The 13,761-nt window shown below is 34.9% G+C and overlaps 1 protein-coding gene across 14 annotated transcripts in view; it reads right to left on the bottom strand.

Annotated features, from left to right (window-relative positions):
• Mecom (MDS1 and EVI1 complex locus) overlaps window positions 1-13,761 on the bottom strand; it is a 539,517-nt gene that overhangs the window by 38,849 nt on the left and 486,907 nt on the right. For all 14 annotated transcript variants that reach the window (XM_040270053.2, XM_040270050.2, XM_040270051.2 and 11 more), the window contains 2 exons: window positions 7,516-7,618; window positions 4,059-4,275 (listed from right to left, as the gene is read on the bottom strand). In XM_040270053.2, the coding sequence (XP_040125987.1) occupies window positions 4,059-4,275; window positions 7,516-7,618 (320 nt within the window). The remainder of the gene's footprint in view (window positions 1-4,058; window positions 4,276-7,515; window positions 7,619-13,761) is intronic.

The following is a 13,761-nucleotide window of genomic DNA, read 5'->3' on the forward strand; positions in this document are numbered from 1 at the left end:
GATCCATTCTGCTGCCACTAAAAAGTTAATGAATCTAGGCAATCCGTTACATGTAATGGAAATTGAAGACATCGTGGATGAAGTATTCTCGCTAAAACATTGAACCTAAATCCCAGTTAAGACTTGGAACGTAACTAGAAGTTCACAGGAAAGAAAGGGAATGGAAGAAGATGTGAAATACAATTTCTACAGGGAATCTAGACTGGAGAAAATGTTACAGGGGGGAAACCCCTCAGTAGTATTTGATAAATAAATTACAATGAGAGAGAGAGAGAGAGAATTTGACAACAGGAACAAATAGCTATTAGAAGTTTGTCAGCCAATTGCTCTATATAGACTTATTTTGATCTTAATTTTTGAAGTTACATGATAACTTGGAGAATTTGAACTCCAATTGAATATTTGATAATGTTAAATCAGTTTTTATAATGTAGTATTGACTAATGCTTTAAAAGAGTTCTTACTTTCTAAAGACACATACTGAACTACTTAGGAATAAAATGATACAATGTCTGGGATTTGTTTCAAACAATCCAAAACAGGTATAGATGCAACAAGATTGTCCTTGTGTGGTAATTATTGAAGCTGAACATACTGGTTTTTTTAAAAAATATATTTTTATTAGTTGTTGATAAATTTTTAAATTTTATTTATTTATTTGTATGTGATGCTGAGAATTGAACCCAGTGCCTCAGATATACTAGGCAGGCGCTCTACCACTGAGCCAAAATCCCAGCCCCTGAACATATTGGTTTTTGAAAGTGCTATCCTCTCTAATTTTGTGTAGATTTGTAACATTCCATAATAAAAAGTTACTAAAAAAGAACACAACTATCAAATATACACAAATTATTGTCTTCCATGGTTTTTAAAATTTTCTTATGTCTTCTTTTTAAATTTTTAATTGGTGAATTACAACTAAATATAATAGTGGAATGCATTATGCTCTGATCATTTTATTTCTCTAAGAAATGTATACTCTAATTTAAATATCAGTTAAGACCTTTGCGCACCAAGAATATGTTCCTTTGTGGTTGTGTGTGGGTGGGAGTGTAAGAAAATGAAGTGCATGCTCTCATATCTTGGCAATTAGAAGTACCTTTCTCACACTAATTCTCTGCCTCAGCTTCCTCCCTAAAATTCTATTCATACTGGCACATGAACTTCTTTGTGTGCTGCATGAGTCAGTCAAGTTGGGAATGCTATTCTATTTGAGCACAAGTAGAGATATCTCTGTGAACACAAAGTACCAGGAAAGAACAGGTGTGGGGAGTCATAAGAAGCCCTATCTTTATCTATAATATGTAATCCTCTGTTTGGTACAGGAGTGGAAATGTTAATAAAGGAGTTAAGAGAGATATCCATAACTGCAGTTAACACTGAACTAAGTCAGGGACACCCTCCAAACTCATTGTACAGATCGAAATTCTCATTGTCTATTTTCAGTAATCCAAGAAGACAAGCCATTTTATGATATATATTTCAATATGCTGTATAATAAATCATAATCCTGGAAATCTAGTGGCAAAATATGTACCTATATGTTGAGCCTTATTTCTTCAAGGATTGGGAATGTAGCTCAGTGGGAAAGCACCCCAATTTCAATCCCCGTACCAAAAAGAAAAAGAAAGAAAGAAAGAATGAGAATATGGCACTCAAGGAGCAGAAGTGAGATAGCAAAGCAAGAGAAAATATTCTTTCTTTGTTTCTCTTAATCTAGAATAAAATCCATATTGTTCCACAGAATTATCAACTATTGGCTAATTAGTGATTTAAAAAAAAAGTTCTTCTCACAAAAGCAAATGCACATTGTTTTCATAAACATAGAAGCAATTCAGTCAGGCATTAGCGAGACATCTCCACTTGTCATCCAATTTAATATCAACTTATAGAGCTTTGCTCAGCTTTCTGGGTTCTTTACTTTTATATATTAATCTTTGCTTCTTTCTTGCTCTTTTTTTTGCATTCTTTCCTCAGGATTTTAGATATAATATACAAAACAGAAGAATGTGTCATGTCAAGAAAGGAATTTCCACTTGTTGAAAATGTAAAGCAACAATATAACACTTTTCAATAAAGTGGAAAATGTTCAGAGAATGGAAGTTCTGCACGTGGCTACAGAACATAATTCATAACCAAAACATGCCACCTGAAAGACTGACATTTAGCTCTATAGTTAAACACTTTAGCAGGAAAGGTAAGTTTTCTGGGTTCACTTATTTTTTTCCCCTGAATGTTTGACTGAATCAACTGAACTGGCAGTTGGATTTGGCATTAGGTAGAGTTGGCTCAAGCTTAGTTGTACAGTTAGTAGATTAAGAAGCTTTCTCCACCCAAGAAGTGTTGTATACACTTTCCATGATAAGAGTTACTGTTTTCCTAGTAGAGTTACTGTTTAGTCTGTCAATTTTTACTTTATAACACTTTTCATTATTTTCTATGATAAAACTAAAAGAAAAAAAAATACTGATACCAAAGATGCTACTTTTCAGTATCAATACTTCCCCTGCTCATGGTATTTACTAGTTTCATTTTGTATTTTTTATTTGGATGTGAGTCTATCTGGGGGACATTCTGTGATGTCTTTTTTAACAGAAATCCACTTTTTACCAAACATATGTAACAGATTTATTCTCTATGCAGATTGACATAAAGCAGTAGAGATAAATTTAAAGCATATCAGGAAAGCTCTCTCCAATAGCTAAATTACTCCTGAATTTGCAAAGACAGAGATGTGTGAATTTGACTCAGTCTCCTCCAGGAAGATGTTATACTTAATGTCTTAATGGTCATTTATAACTTAAATTGTGACTACATGAAATCCGTTCCTAAAAGAGACCTAACTAGAAGAAGAGGACCCAGAGCAATAAATGGAGGTGAAAAAAGAGAAGGGGGAAAAGGAGCCACTGAGAAGGAAGGGAAATGAAATGGTACACTGAAACAGGTGTTGTGTCAAAGACCAACTCTGAGCTATTCACCTTCTCCAGCAAGGCCAGTTGATACAGGGCCATTCCCACTGAAATACTGTGTTACGCTCACTTTAAATTCTAATTATACTTTCCAATGATGATTTCTAAATTTAAAAGCAAAGTAATGAATGTAATTATTAAAATTGTTTGTGGACCAAGGAAAAATTCATTAGGGAAGAAACAAACAAATAAAAGACCCATTAACTGGTTATTTACTTTTCTGATTTTTAAAGGAGCATTTTGTAGCATAATTATCAACATAGTTTTCAAAGAGTAGGTTCCAGAGGTGTTGTTTTCTTCAATAGAAATTTTAAATGTTCAAAGGGTTATAAAAAATTAATGAATCACTGAAATGATGAATTTAATTTTGTTAAAAATAAGAATTAATTACTTCATTTAGATCATTACATTCCTTTTTTTTCTTTTTAGGAAATGTACTAGAAAACTAAACATTCTTCTTTCATTCTTTTATATATGTGTAGTTTAGATAATAGTTCAAATCAAAACCATGAGTTGCACTGTACTATCAAAAGAACCTGTTTTTTAAGTGAGTACTAGATCCAGTCTTCTTTATAAAAACATCATTAAATGTTTCTGCAGGTAGCTTTATTGCTTCCTGGCAAAGGACTAATTAGCATTATTTTTTTTTTCTCAGCACTCTTGATTTTTTTTCTCTACATCATTATTCCTGTAAAGTTAACTTCAGTTCTCAATAACATTACTTAAATAGTAATTTAGGGGTTAGGGAATATAGCTTATTGGTAGAGTACTTGTCTAGCATGTGAGAGGCCCAGAGTTCTATCCCTAGCACTGCAAAAAAAAAATAAAATAATAATAATAATAATAACAACAACAACAACAATATAACATTATCTTCTATTTGAAAACAAAATAACTAATTCTAACTTCATTTTACAGATAAGAATTTCCACCAGGGGTGTGGTGCGGGGGTTGGTTTCTGACATTAGCATATCTGTCTGGTTCACTGTAGTTCCACATTTCCCAACTGCATAAACTCTCAAAATTCAGGATAACATTTTATTGAAGAGTAAATATACAAGATTTAAGGTGCAGCATGCCATCTCTAACCTTTGCAAATCAGGAAAAACTTGGTCACATTCCTTACACTCCTGGATGGTGTGTATCTCTCGGAGATCATTCTCACTTTCGAGTTTTTGTTGAAAGTCCTCTTCCACCATGGAGAATGCTGAGTGAGGTGTACTGCATGGGAACTTTTGGTGATCTGCTAGTTCCGCTTTGGATTCAAAGAGCTGGTCACAGTCCTCACAGCGATATTGCCGTTCTTCTGTGGAAACAATTCAGTTGTTGTGAGGATTGGGTGGTTAGAATCTGCTTCCCCAACCAGCTCTCTGATTGAATTATACAAGTCATAATTGAAATTATGTGACTTCATTTTCACCATGATCCCCTTTTTTTTAACATGGATTGGAAATTATACATATAAAGAACTCAAGAGGGAATCTGAAATAATAACAAATAATTACTGTGGCTATAGTATATTGCCTGATCAGATAAAACTTTATGATTAAACCTTTCTAGGTTCAGAGGATACTGAGAGTAATAATTACTAATTATTGAGCATCACCTATTTTCTCAAGCTGGGACATGGATTGTGGATATTGTTTAAAACCTGAGTATGAGAAATCATCATTCTGATTATTATCCCAATATTCAGATGAGGGTACTGAGGCTCAGAGAAGGTAAATAATCAGTCAGGAAGTGTATAGCCAAGGAGTCAGAATTTGAACACATCCTTGCCCCATACACTCCTCCCTGGGCCAATGTCATGTTACCTGAAGGGCTCAGGGGTCACCAGGCCCTACCTGAGCCATGTTTTGTGCCTGTTACTATCAGTGACTTTGGCAGTACTTTGGCACCCATCACTGATCAACATGGGGCACAGGATGTCCTTAGTGCCCTTCTAGGATAATTTATGTTACTTCAGGGCCAGGGCTAAGTGACAGCTTTATTAAACAGCTGAATACCATGAATTTACATTCTAAATGAATAAGGTGAATAAACAGTAATAGTTGAGACTAAAGATAGTGAGGTTACAAAGTGTCAGGTAGGGATGGAATTGTTTCTACTCTATTTCTATATCTGTAAGGTCACTCAGGAGGCCACCGTCTGCACAGATCACACAAGTACAATCACAGACATTTTGAAAACAGTTCATGATGCTGAAAAACACCCAAGGCAAACAATGTGACACACACGTAATGCCTGTTTTGTAGACCTACAGCCAAGGAAGATGTGGCTCTTCAGTTGTTCATTGACTAAGTGTTTTTGAGGAACTATTTAAGTCACGTACCAAATGTCAAACACTTTGCCAGGGAATTAATGAATAAGAAACTGAAGGGGATACACAGGTGGACAAAGAACTGTGATATAGTTTATGACAGAGGCATGCATAAGGCCTAAGGGAACACTGAGAAAAATGCCCAATCTGTCTAATCTGGGGGAAAGAGGTTCAGAAAAGGATTTATAGTGAGTAAGTACCAGCCAGCTGAAGTGGGATGAGAGGGGACATTTCAGGCAGTGGGACTAGAACAGACCATGAATAAGCTAGGAAAAAACATGGCACATTCATGGACAGGTAGGGCCATGGTGAAGTATGGCAGGTTTAGAGGGTGTCCGTCAGGGAGGGGAGGGAAAGGAAGTTAGGGAGAGCGGCAGGTCAGCAGGGGCTTTTCAGGTCCATGTCAAGAAGAGAAGAGAAGAGAAAGCCCTTGGAAGTTGGGAAATGGGGACATATTCAGACTTGGTTTGGGGGAAGAATTTCTCCCAGCCAAAATTTCTCTGCAGAGAAGCCCAGTGGGATGTCGATGCTATAATCCATCCAAAATACTGGCTTACTTTAAACCAAACCAATAACAATGGTGGAGGCAGATAATACTTTATTTTAAATGTTGACTCTGCCACTTTCTAGCCATGTGGTGTTACTACTCAATTTATTGAGCCTTCCTTCGCCTGGGCTTCTCATTGCATTTGTTCATTTCATCTATGTCATGAATATAATTCCTTCCTCACGGGTTTTACCTCTATGTACAAGATTAAATGAGACAATATATGGAAAGCATATAATATCTAGCACTTAGTAGGTGTGCAATACATGTATTTTTGTTTTTGTCTTTCCTAAATTAAATACCAGACATATAAAATACAAATTACCATTTAGACATTAGAAACCTTACATGTAAATGAATGACATATGAATGGATAGGGATATAATACACTGGAAACAAGCAACCTATGTTTCCAGAACATTTTAAAGGAAGGCAATTTATGAATGGTGACCTTAAGAGAGGAACAGTCACTCTACTTTGGCCTTTCTGTAGCAGTAAACTAATCACTGATATGTCAGAAATAACTATTTGAAAACATTTTAGATCTAACATTTACAGATGAGTGATACCTTTCACCAGAAAAACTTCAGGTTGCATGTTTTAATCATCTGCGCATCCCCTACACATACTGCCCAAACACATTTCCCACTGGGCCAGACGCCTCTCCCCATCAGGCTCAAACTTTTCCAGACTGACTGAGAACTCTAGGTTTCTAAAGCCATTCTTGTGTCAGAGTTTCCAAGAGGGAAATGAATTCCAGAAGGCACCCCCCAAATACAATCGGTATAACCTAAAAGGCAGAATATAGTTTGGCCAGAGGTGGGCAGGGAAACTTTGGAGGTAAAAAGATTGCCTTCACAGAGGTACAGAGGCAAAAGCTGAAGCCCTCCCCTTTGGGATGCTGGAGGGATAAAGGATAGCATGATCCTGACCTCTCTGGTAGGTTGCAATGGGTAACTCTTTCCAGTGGTGCTTCCGGCAAAATATTCTAAAGACATCACTACATTCTGTTGAACCAATCACATTATCTTAGGGAAAATTAATAGGAAAGAGAATGAAAAATATTAAATTTTCATCTCAGTGCTAAAGATGAACACAAAGAGAAAACTCTTAATCTGACCTAAACATTCATGAGTACTAATTATTATTCTGTTTGATCAACCCTCCCCCGACCACAGCTTCTTTCGATTTAGAATAGGGCCCTGGCAAGTATAACTTCTGCTGACTTTAGAATGTCCTCATCTCTACTTTGTTCTCAGTGTCCTTCCCACAGATACTACCCATAGGGTCATGATGATACGAATTTTACTCCCATAAGAACATTTTTTTCCCCAATAATAGGCCAATGGATGGGAGAAGCATCTGCTAGATTTAGATAAGCTCTCAGCCAGGCTCCCTGGAAGGATTCTCACAGTGCCTAAGGCACTGACAAAAGGTGTAATGGGATGTCTTTCAAATATTTAAAATTCAAATATTTAAAATTCCCTTGACCTGCACTTCAGGGAAGTCCTCTGCTTAGTTGAGTTTAATATCAGCAAGCCATCAATCTAAGAGTCACTCCGAGGGAATGAACTTGTTAGAACTGACATTGAATGGTCAGGGAAGCTAATAAAGAAATGCTAAGTATGATACAGTCTCTAAATGAGGGTTCTGGGGACCACACCGTGAGCAGTACTGACCATGGATATCGGGCGCCATAGTGTCATGGGGATAGTCTTCGCTCTTCATGAACAGCAGGAGCTCCTCTCCCGGCGCAATGTCTGCGACTACTCTATAGAATATCTTCAAGACCAAAATAGAACAAGGGGAGGAAAGACAGAGATATGCATGTTAGCAAAGAGCAAGATATACATTATGTTATCTGTACACTTTCTCATATCTTAATAAACATATTCCTTTTATTTATTTATTTATTTATTGCCAAAAGGATTGTGACTTTCTATTTTATATACTGAAAATGAACCCTCTGGTTGCAACTGGAAAGCTGTAACTTTCAACTTTTCCAAATCCTACTTCAAATTTTCTTAATGTGAGGCTTGCTGTGTCATATATACCCTATGTAATGTTTAACTAAGAGTTTTTCCTGTCTCTGAATTCCTCAAAGTGCCTAGCAAGGCACACAAACAAATCTGAGTCCTGTCTTGCATTATCCTGCAGTATTCTGGCCAACCTTCAGCTACCCTCTTGAGTAAGTTAGCAAAACCAGCCCCTTCTCAACAAGGTGTTCTGAAGGTGAATCAGCAAGGTCTCTAGAGAAAAGAATCCAAGGGGAGCATCTTGCTTTTCGACACTGACTGCCCCTCTCACCAATCAGAAGGGGACTCCCATACCTAGGTCCTGCCCTCATGCCCCAGTTCCTGATTGCCACTCTTGGAAAGCAGGCATTAGCCTTTATTGATTCATTTATCAGGGCTGGTGAGGGTGCTGCTTATTCCCCCTGCTTTCTAGCAAAGTGCAGAGGAAAGGAAAGATTTAATGAGTCTGTTAATGACTGACTGAAAAGCAGCGGGGCAAGTGTGGAAAGAACCCAAACCTGAAATTTCCAAGAGCTGCCTATCTTTGCTCAAGCAGGTTGGTGACTTAGGCAAGCCATTGACCAATGGGTATATCCAGGCGCCAGGGTTTTTCCATTTACGAAAGCAATTTAAGCATGAAAATCTTTAAGATGTTTATTCATTTTATCATAAAAACTGTCTTAGTTTTTCCATTTTATTCTACAATTTTTATTAAGCAGCAATTCTATATCCAGATAAAAAAGAATGAAGTTATACAGTCTACTATTTGTACATTCTGCTAAGGTATCTCTGAAAAATCCCACAATACTCTTGAGAAGGAGATTATTCATTTGCCTTATATCTTCTCTCTCACCAACATCAGCAGTGAGAGATTTTTCCTCCTAATCTTCTTACTAAGTTGTCCATAAACAAATTTCAACTTTGGTAAGACAAAAACAAAAAAAAAGAGTCCCAGTTTCAGATTCTAACTATCTACAGAACACACACATGTGCGCATGCACATGCACACACACACACACACACACACACACACACACACACACACACACACACAAAACCACCACCAAAACCAGTAAACAAAAACAAGAAGGAAAATCATATAACACAAATGGTACATCCTATGAAGAAACAGGAATAATTTTTTTTTTTAGAAGACACTACTGTTAACTATGGTTTCCAGCAGGACCAGTTGATATTTCAAATGGAGAAAAGCTGAATAAATTAATGTCTTATGAAATCAATAGAAATGCTCATACTCTGATTGTATTTATCTATTTGTTTATCTTTTGAAAAGCTGAGGACATAAAACGTAAGTACGTGCCTCTTTATTCCAGTAGGTGGCTCTAAAGCCCAATTGTTTATTTTTCTATAAAAAGACCAGAGCACCAAATTGTGCTAAATTTGAAAAACACCTCAATGAGGACTATTTTCTGCTTAGTTTCTTTCTTGTCAAAATGAATTAATTTTTTTTCATTCAATAGGAGTTTAACCATCTGAAGTTTGTTTATAGAAAATAAGGCCAAACACAAAGTGTTGCAATAAAGATTATAGTTTAAACTGAGTTTCTTTATATGTCCAAATATAGAATCAAGACTATCAGGAAAATTATTACTTGTTCTGTGCTGTTTCAATTAAAAAAAATTAGTAAGTTTTCAGTTTGCATCTAAAGCCTAATCTTCACATTCTCCCTTCTTTGACACTGAGAGGAATAGTTCTGCTGAAAAAGTTACCAGATTAAAAAATAATAAGAATCATAATGCATGAGTTTACTTTTTTTCCCCCTAAACCTACAGAGAAATACTTATAAGCACCCTGTTTCATTCTACAGTTGTATTTCCCTTTAGAAAACAATAGACTTCTCTCAACAGTTTGAATCACTTCTTTTTTTGGCATCTCTCACAGGTTTAACTTATTAGTTTCCTTTCCAACAACATGTTGACATTTGAATTGTGACATATTAGAACTTTTTGGTGGCTTCTCGGAAATAGTGAGGTTAAAGGGACAATACCCTGCAAGACAGTCAAACGGTGCAATTGTCTCTGTGGGGGAATGCTACTCAGCATGCCAGGTCATTTTAAGAAAGTATTATGATATCATTACTTCTTTGTAGTCCACTATTAATCATGTCTCTTTTAATTCCATTTTAGATTTACTCAATCCAATGTGAACAGTCCAAGGAACAAAAGAAAATGATGGATACATTGTAACTATATATTATAAAGACAATTCTCTTTGCAGGGACATAGATCACTACTGTAATTTCCCTTTAAGTGTCCAGATTGTCATGTGAAGAATATTGAGTGCATAAAAAATAAAAGACATGGAAGAGTGTTGATGTTGGCTTTATTTACTGGAGGTAAAAGGTGACATTCCAGGCCATGAAAGGCAAGGCAAAGCAGAAGTAGATTTTAACTTCAGGGTGTTCTTTTGGATTTTAAGTGAATTTTTATGGTGCTCATGAAACTGAGGTTTGAAAAGAACTGGCAAGCGCCAGACATAATGAGGGCAGATTCTGGGCATGCTTTCCCATATAGCAATAAGAATGTGCCTCGAAGTCCCATCTACCACACCCTTAGGAATCTAGTCCTTTTCCGAAGGTGTTTTTGCTACTCAGGATCTTCATTATCTTCCATTCCTCAGGATCTTAGAGACATTTAAGTAAAATTATGTTTTTCTCCTTTAATTACAGTAGCCCACAAGCATCGTTTGAAAACTTGAAAGGAGATGTCTAACATATAAATTTAATTTGCTTTCTAACAATGATAATGATAGTAACACATTAGCATTTGAGAAGCAAGAAGAGTAATTCAATCCAAAACAAAAATGACAATTTGTTGCACTGAAGCAATTACATGGGAAAATGATGGGCTGTAACCCTGGAAGAAGCAAACCTTTCAGAAAATATATCTGTGCTTCCATGTTTTAAAATATATCCTTCAGCAAATAAAAATACAACAAAGAACAGAAGCGATTTATGGAGATTTTCTCACAGAATTGTATGCTTATAAAAATACTTATAATGTCTTTCAAATCAGTGTATTCCCACAATCTCAGCTGTCTTGTGGTCCTATGAATCATGGCAACTGAGTTACGGCAGAAGCAGAGACATTGCTAATAGAACGTCTCTGGTTTTTCTGTTGGAGAAAAATGGAAGGGAATCAATTACTCTGTTAAATTCCATAAAAGAGTTAACAGGTCTCCCTCATCAGAGTTGTGTGGAAAAAGTTATCTGGATCCAAAATAAAAATATCCTGGATCTGAAATTTTCTGATGAATTCAACTCAAGTATATAAAGAGAGTCTCAAAATCTTAAACACTTAGAAAATGCTTTAATTGATACAAAAGAGTTGTTAAAACAAAAGCCAGTTTTTGATTGTCTCTCAGAATGTTCCACTAGCAAGAAAAAAATCTCAATTATTTTCAATATAATGTGAAAGACTGAAAGAATGGGTCCTTTAGTAGGACATAAAGTATATTGTACATAAAGTATATATTTTTGGAAAGTCATGATAAATGTTTTAAACTGTGCTAACTTCTCCAGGATTTTCCACTTGGTAGCTGATACTAAAATCCAGAAACACAACATATTATGAACATGACCAAATTCTCCATATACTTGAAACCTTTGAAAGTTGGGATAGTCTTTTCATATTATCACATGAAAAATTTAAATTTTCCAATATCATGCTGGAGTCTTTACTTATCCAGAAAGATATTTTTCTCTTTGTAAGCATGGATATTATATTCAAATCTCTGTATGCCACATTTATAAAGATAAATATTTATAGTAAATGTTTTAATAATAGATTTTTTCACATTCTTTTATCTTTTCAAATTTGTTAAAAAAGCACACTAATAAAATTTCCAAATGTTTATTTTAAATTATAAATAATTCAAGTCCCCAAATTATAAACTTTTATTATCGGTAAAATTCACAATTTAGGGCATAAATATAATATTATACATGCCGAGGGGAATTAAATGCTTAAAATATAATTATTATTCTTAATTTATCTTAATCAAACCCTGAAATCAGTTCCAAATGCAAGAGAATATTCATTCAGTTAATACTAAAAAAGTGGTAATTTGATTTAGCAAATGTTATGCTTCCAAAAGGTAAATTTTCATATAATTTTATTTATAAACATATATGTGCTTGAATATGGCATATATTTTATATGTGAAATATAAATGTGGCAAAGTATACATTTTTGGAAATCTTTAATTCATATAAAATATTATCATTATTACAATGATATAAATGGTATATGATTAACTCTAATTATATGTATATTTAGATTATATATAATTATACTTTGTTACAAGAATCTTAAAAATAATTGGAACTGGAATTAATTGAAATTAAATATATATCATTAAATATTAATTTTATTTAATTATTTAAGTCCTTACAGAGAAAATGGAAAGTCTTAAGTATTATAGGAACTTTTAATAGACTTCCAGGCTAGTTTGGTTTTATATTGTCAAGGTTTGTTTTTAACCAAATCCTCCATCGAATTATGTTACTATATGTATTTACAAATGGTAATAATATGAGCTCTTGTTTATTATCCTATAGAATAGAAAAATCCAAAATCTGTCAGACCAGCCTTGCTGTCTAGTTTGCTATGCTTGAATCGATTTAAAGTATTATGTTTGTACTGCTGAGACAAAAGAAAAATTCAGCGTACAAGGGGGAAAACAAGAAAGAAAGCAAACATATCATTTACTTTTAAAAAGATGAACAAGGCTTCATTGTTATGAATCCCCATTTATTTTCCCTGGTCAAGCACTGGAAGTTTTATTTATGCTTAATAGACTGTATTTGGTATGTCTAAAAATGACAGAAGTGTGAATTATGAATGACCTTCAACCTATTCAGGAAGTTGTAATAATTGAAATAATAGAGAAATGTACTCCCTGCAAAATCGGTACTGAGAGACAACTTTTTTAGACTATTGCTGTCTTTTCACTTTGAAGTTGACAGTTGATTTCTTCCTCCTCCAGCTCCCAACATTTGGTCTCAATGTTTTATTTTCTATAGCTTCATTTGGTGTATCACTCACAAGACTAAGAAAAGGTGACTGAAACTTTCCCATTTGGAAGGTAGATAGGAGGGGAAACAGGTGACAGTTTACATGTCTGAATAAAGTCAACATTTGATGTGAACACGTCTGTCAGTCTTAGTGCTGCAGAGAGGTTGCATGGGTCCATAGATTCAATGTGTGCCTATATTATGGCCTCAGGAAGCACGGTATGGACCCCTGATTTACCCCTACAACTGTGGGAGAGCCCAATTCAGTAGTGCAAAAGTGATATCAAGTTTGGGGTCTCTGGAGGAAGCAACCTATTCCAATTATATATTCTGAGCTTAATTTTACTAATAAGAGAAGAGTTTTTCAATAGATAGAAATTGATGACAGAACATAAATTTGTCCAGTAAAATGTTAGTTTTATCATGACCAAGTTTAGCCAAAGCAAACAACCCTAAATTTCTCCAACGAGAAGGTACCCTGTATTTGCTTGCCTATAGGGTTACAATCTAAATTTTTTTTAAGAAAGTATTAATTGAGAAAAATCAGGTACTGTCTTATTATATCTGTTTTCAAAATGGAAAATAAACGCACATGCTAGACCAAGACATTTTTGGAGAAGTTTTTTTCTTCTCTACCTCTTTAACTCTTTGATAATACTATGAAGATAAAGTCAAGCATAATTTACTGAATGAAACAAAACAGTGAATTAACTGTTGCTTTTAGTTTCTATAAAATGGACAAATGATAAAGATCCATTTATATTATTACACCCAGAGCCCACAGAGTATCCAGCCTGGAAGTCTTGCAATTTGTCTCATAAATAACTTCTAAGGATCTCTCTCTACAGAGCCCATGAGAAATACCCCTCAGCCAC

The sequence above is a fragment of the Ictidomys tridecemlineatus genome, chromosome 3 (assembly GCF_052094955.1).
Source record: "Ictidomys tridecemlineatus isolate mIctTri1 chromosome 3, mIctTri1.hap1, whole genome shotgun sequence".
Taxonomy (NCBI): Eukaryota; Metazoa; Chordata; class Mammalia; order Rodentia; family Sciuridae; genus Ictidomys; species Ictidomys tridecemlineatus.